Here is a 13566-nt window from a genome sequence, read left to right as displayed (position 1 = left end):
GTCTTCTCCAGGCTAAATATGCCCAGTTCTTTCAGTCTCTCCTCATAGAGCTTTGTTTCCAGTCCCCTGATCATCCTTTTGCCATCCTCTGAACCTGTTCCAGTTTGTCTGCATCCTTCTTGAAGTGCGGAGACCAGAAATGGTTGCAGTACTCAAGATGAGGCCTAACCAGTGCTGAACAGATGGGAACTAATACTTCATGCAATTTGGAAACTATACTTCTGTTAATGCAGCCAAATATAGTATTTGCCTTTTTTGCAGCCACATCACACTGTTGGCTCATATTCAGCTTGTGATCAACTACAATTCCAAGATCTTTCTCACATATTTATTTATTTATTTATTTTATTTGTTTCATTTATAGACCGCCCATAGCGAGTGACTCTCTGGGCGGTGTACAAAAAGGTTAAAATACAAAATATCAACAATAAAATCAGACAACAAACAATAAACACAAGCAGCAACTAAAGAAAAAAATAAAAAATAAAAAATTTAAATTATAACATAAACGCTTAAAATACATGTCGTATTGCTGAGCCAAGTATCCCCTATCTTATAACTGTGCATTTGGTTTCTTTTTCCTAAGTGTAGAACTTTGCATTTATGCCTGTTGAATTTCATTCTGTTGTTTTCAGCCCAATGCTCCAGCCTATCAAGGTCCCTTTGAATTTTGTTTCTGTCTTCCACAATATTAGTTGTGCCCCCCAATCTTGTATCATCTGCAAATTTGATAAGCATGCTCTGTACCTCCTTGTCCAAGTCGTTAATAAAAATGTTGAAGAGCACTGGGCCCAGGACTGAGCCCTGTGGTACCCCACTCATTACTTCCCCCCGGTTTGAGAAGGAACCATTGATAAGCATGCTTTAAGTACGATTCTGGAGCCAACTGTGGGTCCATCTGATAGTTGTTCCATCCAGCCCACATTTAGCTAGCTTGATAATCAGAATATCATGGGGCACTTTGTCAAAAGCTTTGCTGAAGTAGAGATATATTATGTCCACAGGATTCCCACAGCCTACCAGGGAGGTTACCCGATCAAAAAAAAAGATAAGATTAGTTTGGCAGGATTTGTTCTTCATAAATCTGTGTTGGCTTCTAGTAATCACTGCATTGTTTTCAAGGTGCTTACAGATTGACTGCTTTATAATCTGCTCCAGAATTTTTCCAGGGATTGATGTTAGGCTGACTGGTCTGTAGTTCCCCGGTTCCTCCTTTTTGCCCTTTTTGAAGATAGGGATTAGCTCTCCTCCAGTCACCCGGCACTTCACCAGTCCTCCATGATTTTGCAAAGATAATAGACAGCCATTCTGAGAGTTCTTCAGCCAGTTCCTTCAATACTCTAGGATGCAGTTTATCGGGCCCTGCTGATTTGAACTCGAAAGTGATTAGGTATTCCTTGACTATTTGTCTATCAATCTCTAGCTCCAATCCTGCCCCTTCTACTTCATGTTTCCCGGGAGGGTCATAGGCCCTTTTTTGGGAGAAGACTGAGCCAAAGTAGGAACTGAGCACTTCTTCCTTTTCTTTGTCATCTGTTATCATTTTGCCATCCCCATTGAGTAGCTGTGCCACCATTTCTTTTCTCTCTCTTTTACTATGGACGTACCTGAAGAAAGCTTTTTTTGTTGCTTTTAGCATCTCTTGCTAACCTCAGCTCATTCTCAGCTTTAGCCTTCCTGACACCATCCCTGCAATTTTGTGATACCTGCCTGTACTCTTCCTTTGTGGCCTGGCCTTCTTTCCACTTCCTGTATGCGTCCTTTTTTGTTTTCAGGTCATCTCTAGGCTTTTTGTGAAGCCACATTGGCTTCTTCTGCTGTTTTCCTCCTTTTTTTTCTTGTTGGAATTGCTTGCCATTGCGCTTTTAGAATTTGCTTTTTTAGAAACTCCTACCCATCTTGGGTGTTAATACAGCTGAAAGTTGTGCAATACTAATTGCTATTCCTGTTTTTATCAAGTGCTGCCTTAGTTTAGAATTTGTTGTTCTTCTTTGCAAGGAAGCAGAGAACAGCAAAGCAAAGAGGATCTTTCTGCCTGCAAATTTTTCCCTTAGCTGACAAAATTAGGGCTCATCCAGACGACTGTAAAATGTGTGACACGCCTGCTATGTGTGTTCATTATTTTTCGGTCGTCCAAATGATGTCTTGCGCTGTTACGCATTTTCGCGGTTTAAATCAGCTCCTTGCAATACCGGCAAAAATGCAATTTGCTGTTTAAAATTGGGAATCATCCGCTGTGCCTTCAGGAGTTATGATGCAATACCGCGGACTTTACAGCTGATGGGGGTTCTTGGGCGTTTCCCCTTGCCCCTTCTCCTCATTCCAGCCAATCACGTATCTTCACTTTTGCGCATGTGCGAGAATAAGCCTGGGAAAATTGAGCCAATCATCGCAATGGTGGGGTGTTGGGGTGTGTGTCTGCAACTACTGTGCAGATGCATTTTATTTTTTGCCAGCCTGCAAACTGGGCGGCCACTCTGGGTGAGATCTGCAATGCACAGCAAGCGAGAAAGGGGTGGTGGTTGGTTTCAGCCTGCCTCAGGGAAAGCTTTGTCAATTTCATTCTACTTGCTGGGGTTTTTGCTTCAAATCAGAAAAGCATACATTTGTTTAAGTGTAATATTGCAAATACAAAGAAGAAAAGGTTTGCTGGTCGGTTTCAAGCCTGCTCCAGAAAGCTTTGTCAATTTCATTCTCTGTGGGAAGGAAAGGGAGAAGGAGGGGTGTGTGTGACACGTTTGTTGCTTTTTTGGAGAAATAAGTGCAATTGCCAGCGTGTGTATCTCCTTAAATATCAATAAAGGCAGAAAACCATACATTCATTTAAGTGTAGTATCGCAAATACAAAGAAGAAAAGGTTTGCTGGTCGGTTTCCAGCCTGCTCCGGAAAGCTTTGAAAATTTTCCGTGGGAAGGAAAGGGAGAAGGGGTGTGTGACACGTTTCTTGCTTTTTTGGAGAAATAAGTGCAATTGCCAGCATGTGTATCTCCTTAAATATCAATAAAGGCAGAAAAGCATACATTCGTTTAAGTGTAATATCGCAAATACAAACAAGGCAGGCGTGAAACCGACTAGCAGCCTTTCCTTCGGAGGCGAGAACTCCTTTACAGCCATACTGTGCTTCGTTGCAAAGGGGGAGAGGAGCATACGTAATTTTTTTGCTGACCAATTGGTTGATAGGGGGAGATTTTAGAGGCGGAGCTTGGAAAAAGCAAAGAGAATGTAGGGGTCTTACTGCTGCGTGTGTGGGTGCAAAAAAGCGTTTTTTTTAATTGGGAAAGAGCAAACTAAAAGGCAAAGTGAGGACTATCAGATGACAAATTGAATATGGAAACCGTGGATTATCCCACTCCGTTTGGATAAGCCCTTAGTGATTAGTCCCTAATGTGGATCTAGTGTCCTGGTGTTAACATACTTCAGGAAAAAATACTCTAGTACTGGATCTTCCAGGTAAGCATTGGTAGTGGCAAATGCCTCCCTGCTACTTTTTCTCTGTGACCTTCCTCTGAGATTGTATCATACACAATTTTGCCCCAGCTGGACATTTCTACTCCTGCAGTCTAGCTGTGGAGAAAGTTACTGTACTTGAGGCAACAGCTTGCCAGGAAGAATTGATGGGGAGGGAAAGGGTTAACTACCACCAGTCCAACCCACCAATTCTCTCTTAGAAATGTTTTTCCTCACATTCATGTTATCTTAGCAAACATGGTTTTGGGGGCCTTTGGTTGCCCCTTGAATGTTGACCGTAAGTCAGTAAGAGCAAATGGATTTCCTTGGGGTTCCATTTATCAGAGTTTGAGAGCAAGCAAAACATGGCCTCACAAATGAGGGATAGATTGTAGGCTCCTTCTTCCACTTCAGGAAAGAAATAAGAGGCAAAACAACATTTATTATCCTTTTAATCTGCCTAAAAACATACTGGACATGCATTTAATAGTAGAGTGTTCTGCATCAGGGGCAGCCAATGTGATGCTGCCAGATGTTGTTGAACTGCATCTCCCATCAGCCTCAGCCTGTATGGCCAATGGTCAAGAATGATGGGAACTGTAGTCCAATAGCACCTGGAGGACACCATGTTGGCTGCCTTTGTAAAAGACTTTTTACAGGGTTTTTTTGAGAGTATTTATGTGGAGGATTCCGCCTTGATAAACAATAATTTGTTGCTTTTGTTTTCCAGAAACAAATCGAGATCTACCTTTGCATGTCTTTACTCCTGGAATTATTACAGCAATACTCTTTTCTCTAGTTGCTGTATTTGTGGTGATTCTGTATGTGGTATTCAAAGTTGAGCTTGTTTTATTATACAGAGATATAACAGGAAAGGATGAAACACTGGAAGGTAAAACATAGCTGGGTTCAGCTTATGGTGGGGTGCGTGGAGAACAAAAATGAATCCCCTTCCTCCATTTTGCAGATTTTGGTTGGAGAGGCAGAGGCAGTTGGATTTTCTCTGTAAGATTTTCTACTGCAGCCCTTCCCTGTTCTGAAGGGAAGGAACTTTCAGCCCATTGAATCACATGGAATGAGGGATACAGTGCTATTCTCAACAAATGGGTTGTGTACACCTCCCAGATTTTTCTTGATTTAGCTTGGAGCCTCTGAAATTCTCTGAAATCATGGCAATGATTGGATTGGGCTGGGACAGGAGAAAGCAATAGTTGCTCCTCTTGTGTAAATACACAGGGAATGCCTCAATCAGAGCATATAAATACTTCTGTTTTCTTTTTCAGATGGAAAAATATATGATGCGTTTGTGTCTTACCTGAAAGACTGTGTACCAATATGTGGCAAAGAGAGAAAATTTGCACTAGACATCTTGCCCAAAGTATTGGAAGAACATTTTGGATACAAATTGTGTGTCTTTGAACGGGATATCTCTCCTGGAGGAGGTAGGCTGATGGGATGTTAAAATCTGAGCAGTTTTTGACCAAACACAAGACTTCTCAGCTAGAATAAACCCTTTTCAGGGGTTAATCATGATTCGTTTTGAAAATTCATACCCAAGTTAGGGATGCTTTGTAGCAGAATTTAGCCATGCAAGCTGTACATGAACAGTTAGGAACTACTGTAGAAGAAATTCATTGCTTTTAGTGATGCTTCCAAAAACACAAAACTAGTCGGCTCATAAAGCCAAATCAAGTATGTTCATAATTTTCAAATTATCCAATTTGGTTGATCCAACCAACTTAAATATTTTTGCAATTGAAACTGAGGTCGATTGAGTTAATTTATATTTTCAGCACCTTTTGATCTGCCTACATGACTCAGCAGCCAGACTCTGCCATCTTTGTGCATGCTCACTTAGGAACATTATGCTGAGTCAGACTATTGGTCCATCTAGCTCAGCATTGCCTACACTGACTGGCAATAGCTTGCCAGGATTTCAGACTGGGTTCTCTCAGCCCTGCCTGGAGCTGCTATTGGGGATTAGGACCTTCTGCATGCAAAGCAGATGCGCTACCACTGAATTATGGCCCCCTTCTGTTTTGGGATTTTACTTTGACCCTTTAGTTACGCTTTGCCAAGGGAACCAGTCATTTTACAATTATAGACCTGAAACCATACAACCAATCACATTGAAGAAATACCCTTTCTAATCTGTATCCGAATTTGTATATTTTCTCTGTGTGTTTAACCATTTGCTAATGGGATTTCATATATTTGATTTCCATTACTCCCCCCTCTCCAATCTTTCTTGATGTCTGGAAAGTGTACTGGACGTATGAAGCTCCCTTATACTGAACCAGACCATTAATCCATCTAACCCAATACATTCCACTTTGACAGGCAGTTGTTCTCCAAGGTCTCAGGCATCTGTCCTGCTACATGAGATCTACCAACTACATTAAGATTTTGGAGGAAAGAAACACCTTTTCCCCCTTGCTACATTATTCTAAAGCACTTTTTGGATGATTGAAAAAAATTAATCCAGCTGTTTCTTGGTGTAAATTCTTGTCCTCCTGTACTAGAAGGCTCAGGAGGGGTAGCCTTCCTGAGACAAGGGAGAGTCCCACTCTTCTTGCCCTTTAAAAAGATGTGTGTTTTGCAGGAGAGGAGTGCTGATGGTTAATTTCTGTGCCCCAAACAAGAATATGTGACCAAAGTGTAGTTGGTGGTTCTATATTTTGGTTAAGTAGTCACGTTGATTTAGAGGAAGAGCTAGCTTCTTTCTGATAATATCACAGACCAAGTGTGAAGTTCTGCCTCTTACATGCCTACCTGCCTTCCTGCCTTCCCAGAAGTCACTACATCTCAATTTCTCAGAGACCTCAGAACGTCCGATTACAATTGCGGAACTTTGTGTTGTGCATCAAGGACAAACATTTCATATGTTTGTCAGCACCTTAAAAAAGTTACTCACGCTGGTGTAATTTAACATATTTGCAACCTGCCTTTCGACTAACCTCCCCCCCCAAAGTGGCTAAAATATATATATTAAAAAGCAGTAAAAGATAATATCTACACATCCCCATTAAAAAAAAGATTAGCAAGATAAATCATAGCAAGAGAAACCAGAAAAACAGGTGATAAGGGCAACCTAAATGCATTCTAGAATAAGGGCTTCTTGGCCTAGCGACTAAAAGCAAATAGGGAGTGGCAAAGTGCACTGCCTAGGTAGGCAGTGTCACAGTTACTGTGTCACCACAGAGAAGTTTTGCATTGCCACCTGCCATAGTTTACAATGGGAACATTCAAGGAGGGCAGGATGGGCAAAATGAGTTTGGCTAAGGCAAATCATTTCTGCTTCCATCCTCTTGTCTAATTTATTAATAAAGCATCAAGAAAATTACTATGTAGGTAAGTTGTTAAAAAGAGGAAAAAGTTTGGGAATTAGCTAGAATTGAGGGTAAGGGGTGTGGGGGGGAGAGAAAAAGAGGATGGATTATTTTAAAAATTTTTTGTGGAAGGGAAAGGATTGAATGCTGCCTTATACTGAAAATCTGGCCCACGTATGTGCTCAAATGCAACATGCTCCTGAACGCTAAGCATATGTGGGGAGGCAGGAGCCTGTAGGTATTCAGCAGTAAGGAAAAAGCAAATCCGCACATACTCAGTGATAATTATCTTCCCAGATTCCAGGATTCTTCCCTGACGTTGCAAATAGACTTTTGAGCTGCTGCAGTAAGATTTTGGCACAAATTAAGACTGGCAAACATATAGCAAGCTTAAAGCTGTTTTTACACTTTGTAAATACTGTGTACAGTTCTGGTCGCCTCATCTCAAAAAGGATATTATAGAGTTGGAAAAGGTTCAGAAGAGGGCAACCAGAATGATCAAGGGGATTTACCGTGATGTAAAACACCTGTTATCGCCTGACAGTGTCTTGGTGCACTATGATGAATGGAAGCCCTTGATTCTCATATGTGATGCATCTCCATATGGTATTGGAGCTGTCCTGAGCCTCCAACTTGAGGACTCTCGTGAGGTGCCTATCGCTTTGTACTTCAGAATTACGTCTTCAACAGAACGGAATTATGTCCAAATTGATAAAGAAGCCCTGGCTATTGTGGCTAGTGTAAAAAAATTCCATGACTACATGTCTGTGGTCGGCCATTCACTATTGCTACTGACCACAAGCCATTATTGGGATTGTTTGCCCCTAACCAGCAGAAGCCTCAAATATCTCCACGCATGTTGCATTGGGCGATTTTCCTGAACGCGTACAATTATACATTGCAGCGTTGGCCTGGCAGGAGCATTGCCCATGCTGATGCTTTGAGCCACCTCCCTCTCCCTTCTGCTGGGGTTGATGAAAACCCTCTGCCAGACATGCTGTTATTAGAGTCGTTACCGGAACCATCCCTCCATGCTGGAATATTGCCACTGCGTCGTCCAAGGACCCAGTTCTTACCTGTGTTCTCAACTGGGTGTGGAGGGGATGGCCATTAGGGAAGCTTGAGGAGAAATTCATCCCACTTGTATCCAAACAACATGAACTATCAGTGCACAAGGGATGCCTCCTGTGGGGAAATAAGAGTTGTCATTCCTACTGTGTTGAGACATTGAGTGTTGGAGACCTTACATGTGGGACACCCTAGTATAATGCAAATGGATGCTCTGGGGTGCAGTTATGTATGGTGTCCCAAGATGGACAGCAAGATTGAAGAATGTGTCAAGGGATATGAGAAGTGTCAGGTTTCAAGACCAGCTCCACCACATGCCCCAGTGCACCCATGGGAATCGACAAAAACACCATGGTCACAGCTTCATATCGACTTTGCAGGCCCCTTCCAGGGACAAACTTTCTTGATTGTTGTTGATTCATACTCCAAATGGTTAGAAGTGGTTCCTTTATTGTCAATGACATCTAGTATTGTTATCAAGACCTTACGCAGGCTTTTCACAACACATGGGTTGCCAAACACCATTGTCTCAGCCAATGGGCCCAGTTCACATCTGCGGAATTCTGCACATTCCTGGATAATGGACAGATTCGGCATGTCACTTCAGCCCCTTTTCATCCAGCAACCAATGGCCAGGCCAAGAGCATGGTCGGGACAACAAAGGATGCTTTGAAATGGATTGTAGAAGGTGACTGGGGCCGACGCCTTGCATGTTTTCTCCTGACACAAAACATCACACCTTGTGCCACAACTGGAAGGAGCCCAGCTGAGCTATTAATGAACAGATGACTAACAACTTTGCTTCATTGGTTGCATCCTGACGACTGAGGATCGACCAAGGGAGTCCGTTGCAGTTCAAGAACCTGCACGGGTGTTCACCCCAGGTGACCTTGTGTATGTCAGGAACTATGGTGCTGGTGAAATGTGGATTCCTGCCACTGTGACCCAAGCCACAGGCCCATTGTCTTACAGGACTCAAACACCAGACGGCCATGTGTTACGTTGACATGTGGACCAGATGAGAGGACGAAGCCCAGCTCCATCAGTTCTCTCTGAGGGTGCTGGAAATTCTCAACTGGAAAGAGAAATGAGCCAGTAGCTGCTTCTGATGCCAGACAGGAGCAGTTGTGCCTGGACCCTGAAGTGGATCAGCATGAACCAGAGCCAAATAACTTGTCCCTTGGGTCCTCCTCCGTGCCTGAGGACTGGAAAGTGGCAAATGTAACGCCAATCTTCAAAAAGGGATCCAGAGGGGATCCCGGAAATTACAGGCCAGTTAGCTTAACTTCTGTCCCTGGAAAACTGGTAGAAAGTATTATTAAAGCTAGATTAACTAAGCACATAGAAGAACAAGCCTTGCTGAAGCAGAGCCAGCATGGCTTCTGCAAGGGAAAGTCCTGTCTCAGTAACCTATTAGAATTCTTTGAGAGTGTCAACAAGCATATAGATAGAGGTGATCCAGTGGACATAGTGTACTTAGACTTTCAAAAAGCGTTTGACAAGGTACCTCACCAAAGGCTTCTGAGGAAGCTTAGCAGTCATGGAATAAGAGGAGAGGTCCTCTTGTGGATAAGAAATTGGTTAAGAAGCAGAAAGCAGAGAGTAGGAATAAACGGACAGTTCTCCCAATGGAGGGCTGTAGAAAGTGGAGTCCCTCAAGGATCGGTATTGGGACCTGTACTTTTCAACTTGTTCATTAATGACCTAGAATTAGGAGTGAGCAGTGAAGTGGCCAAGTTTGCTGACGACACTAAATTGTTCAGGGTTGTTAAAACAAAAAGGGATTGCGAAGAGCTCCAAAAAGACCTCTCCAAACTGAGTGAATGGGCAGAAAAATGGCAAATGCAATTCAATATAAACAAGTGTAAAATTATGCATATTGGAGCAAAAAATCTGAATTTCACATACACGCTCATGGGGTCTGAACTGGCGGTGACCGACCAGGAGAGAGACCTCGGGGTTGTAGTGGACAGCACGATGAAAATGTCGACCCAGTGTGCGGCAGCTGTGAAAAAGGCAAATTCCATGCTAGCGATAATTAGGAAAGGTATTGAAAATAAAACAGCCGATATCATAATGCCATTGTATAAATCTATGGTGCGGCTGCATTTGGAATACTGTGTACAGTTCTGGTCGCCTCATCTCAAAAAGGATATGATAGAGTTGGAAAAGGTTCAGAAGAGGGCAACCAGAATGATCAAGGGGATGGAGCGACTCCCTTACGAGGAAAGGTTGCAGCATTTGGGGCTTTTTAGTTTAGAGAAAAGGCGGGTCAGAGGAGACATGATAGAAGTGTATAAAATTATGCATGGCATTGAGAAAGTGGATAGAGAAAAGTTCTTCTCCCTCTCTCATAATACTAGAACTCGTGGACATTCAAAGAAGCTGAATGTTGGAAGATTCAGGACAGACAAAAGGAAGTACTTCTTTACTCAGCGCATAGTTAAACTATGGAATTTGCTCCCACAAGATGCAGTAATGGCCACCAGCTTGGACGGCTTTAAAAGAAGATTAGACAGATTCATGGAGGACAGGGCTATCTATGGCTACTAGCCACGATGGCTGTGCTGTGCCACCCTAGTCAGAGGCAGCATGCTTCTGAAAACCAGTTGCTGGAAGCCTCAGGAGGGGAGAGTGTTGTTGCACTCGGGTCCTGCTTGCGGGCTTCCCCCAGGCACCTGGTTGGCCACTGTGAGAACAGGATGCTGGACTAGATGGGCCACTGGCCTGATCCAGCAGGCTCTTCTTATGTTCTTAAATGGGGAACCAGGGGATGGACTACCAGCTTCAATGCAAACTTGTCGTTGATCAACCCGCACCAGGGCTCGTCCCAAGTATCTTCAGGACTATGAGAGCAAAGGGGGAGGGATGTACTGTATTGGCCCTCCAGGCTTGCCATACCAGGAACTGCTGAGTCAGCCCCAGGCTGTGGCAGTTGCAGTTTCAGGCCTGCCTTACAAGCAACACCATGCTGTGGGCCTTGTTCCCTGTATATGATTAGTTATAGTAAAGTTCTTGTTGTTGCTTAGATCCTCTGTGTGGCCTTTTTCTTTATGATGCTTTTCAGCTTGTACAGTTGATTCTTGCACCTGTAGTTTGGAGAGATGTATAGTTCCTATGTGACATGCTGTCAAGCATTTCCCTATGAAAAATGATGTTTATAGGTATTAATTTAATTGTTAAAGTGAAACTTCTCTTGATTGCTTTCCTGGCATGGCAAAGGAGACCAGGGTAGTTAGTTCCAGGAAGCAGCTGCCTCAGGAGACCTGAACTCACAGAAACTCAGGAGCTTACTAAAACATGGTACCTGTACAAGGAAGGCTTTCCATGCATGTACACTTTGTATGCTGCAGGACTCACCTTTGGTGCATCTACAGCTGTGTGTGAAACGTCATTCTCAACTTTGACGCATATGTTGACATCATACAGGTGTTTAGTACATCATCACAGAAAAACAAACTTAAAAATTTTGACTTTTGAAAATAATTATCTGAACTTCAAGTGAACAGTTTCTCTGCAAGGTTGCAGAGAAATCACGGCACATTAGACTTTATTAACAGTTCAGATCATTATGGTAGGATGACTTGCACAATATACATTTACTTCCTAGTCATTGCTATTTAGTTTACACAACTATTTTGCATGTGGACAATAATGTATTTAAATTGATTTGCTTTTTTGTAAACTTCACAAGGCATAGTTCCTAATTAAAATGCATGAACTGGGGGGGTGTCATTAACTATGAAAATGCTTCCCCCAGAAACTGCCTTTATACCGACCAATGCCCCAATCCTTCTGCCCCCCCAATTCTTGTCTCTGCCCCCCCCCATGAAAATTGTCTCACTACACCCCTGGCCCTCTTTCTCTGGCCCATGGGCTACACCCTCTTTCCCGACTACACCAGCCCTGCCCTGTGTTCTTCTTGAGTGATTTCACTTGGCTGGAACATGTCCTTGAACTGTGATAAAGCCTCTTGCCTGCCTGGATAGTGTGTGTGTGAGAGTGTGGTAATACATGTATCCTTGGGAGTGAGCCATGTTCCTTCTGTGGCCCACAGGCTGAAAAAGGTCCCCCTGCCACTATAAATACTGCTAATTAAAAAAAAATACCAGGGGGAATATTTCAGGAGAATGAGGGAGAAACTTCTGTTTTTGTGAAAAACTGGAACAGGAAAAAGAGGAGTGGGTTGTCGTCTAGAGTTGGAACATAATTCTATGTTCTTTGATTGACTCCAGATCTATTGCTAGGAATGTGTAACTATCAAAGAAAGAGGTGCTAGGCCTTTTAATCTGTGTAGGATATATCCAAAATTCTTTAAACTCTGCTTTAAGTGTGGGATGGGGGGAGGCTGCGATTGCTTGTGAGGGGAATGTATTCTGCACAAGCCTGGAGTCACTCACTGTTGTTCTTTACTGTTATTTTTGCTCAAGAATGTTCTGCTGTGAACTCACTGGCTAATTGTGAGCCACATATTACGTTGCCTCAGTAGTCTTCAGCTGTAAAATGGGACCAGTGCAATATGCTTCATACATTCATATTTTATGTATTTCCCTTGCCATATATTTTGTAATGTTCCCTTTTATTGTCTGAAGCCATCTTTTTCTTTATATTTATTCTATATTATAAAATTAGAAATAATTTACTATCTACTTTTTAGTGATGTTTTGTGGTGGAAATGGCATTAGCACATTTCCATAGGTCTCATGTTTGTAATCCATGTAATGTATTAATTGCACACTAGTGTTGTTACTACCATTTTGTATTTCCCCAGTTATTTCAGCTAAATTTAATGAATACCTCTTTTGTTTGCAGCTGTTGTTGATGATGTCCAATCATTTATTGACAGAAGTCGAAGATTAATCATTATACTGAGCAAAAACTATATCTCTGACAATGTCATGTTTGAACTTGAAACTGGGCTGCATAAGGCCTTAGTTGAAAAGAAAATTAAAGTGATATTAATAGAATACATGCCTATAAGTGATTTTGATTTCTTGCCCAAGTCTTTGGAACTTCTTTCATCCAGCCATGTGGTGAAATGGAAAGAAGAGAAGTCGCACCGTTTAAATTCCAGGTTTTGGAAGAAGCTCCGCTATGCAATGCCTGCCAAGCCCTTCTCAATGAAGGCACCAGCTGCTCTTTGTGGCACACATCCCAGTGTGGAAACATGAGCGACTAGTGCATTCCGTGCTGCATCCTGGCTATCTCTGATGAGCGCTTCACTCAGGTTTATTTTAGTAAGGCTACTACCTTTTCATCAGGATCCCTTGAGAATGGGATAGCAGGATAGATAGTGCAAGGATGATATTCCTCAAAGTAGTTATCTGTTTGTAATTATAGTGGACATATTTAAGGAGATTTGTCTCTAATAACAAGAAAATGTAGCTCATGATCCTGGCATAGGTGCCGCATGCTCTAGAAGAAGAATCATCATAGGACTCAGTAGAAAATATATTGTCTTCATATATGGACAGATTTCATTCATAGGTTTACAAAAGTAGAACTGTACACACACTTCAGTTGGCGCCATCTTTAGTTTCAAAAGCCGAACTCTTGACTGGAGTAAGATGTTTGTAGAACTACAATATATGTTGTTTGGGTTTTTTATCACACTTTTCAGTGAATATGCCTAATAGAATAAGATGCTGCAATGACCACTGTGAATTAGTGACCTGTTTCCAACTATGTATTTAATAATAAAAATAAAATGTCAATAATATTA

General features: G+C 42.3%; 1 protein-coding gene across 6 annotated transcripts in view; it reads left to right on the top strand.

The window, feature by feature from the left end:
- The window catches only part of IL18R1 (interleukin 18 receptor 1), a 46885-nt gene extending 33319 nt beyond the window's left edge, over positions 1–13566 (top strand). For all 6 annotated transcript variants that reach the window (XM_061626801.1, XM_061626800.1, XM_061626802.1 and 3 more), the window contains 3 exons: positions 4178–4339; positions 4731–4889; positions 12657–13566. In XM_061626801.1, the coding sequence (XP_061482785.1) occupies positions 4178–4339; positions 4731–4889; positions 12657–13015 (680 nt within the window). In that variant the 3' untranslated portion in view covers positions 13016–13566. The remainder of the gene's footprint in view (positions 1–4177; positions 4340–4730; positions 4890–12656) is intronic.

This window comes from Rhineura floridana, chromosome 5 (genome assembly GCF_030035675.1).
Source record: "Rhineura floridana isolate rRhiFlo1 chromosome 5, rRhiFlo1.hap2, whole genome shotgun sequence".
Classification (NCBI taxonomy): Eukaryota; Metazoa; Chordata; class Lepidosauria; order Squamata; family Rhineuridae; genus Rhineura; species Rhineura floridana.
Note: the sequence above shows the minus strand (reverse complement) of the source record. Positions and strands in the feature narration are given on the sequence as shown.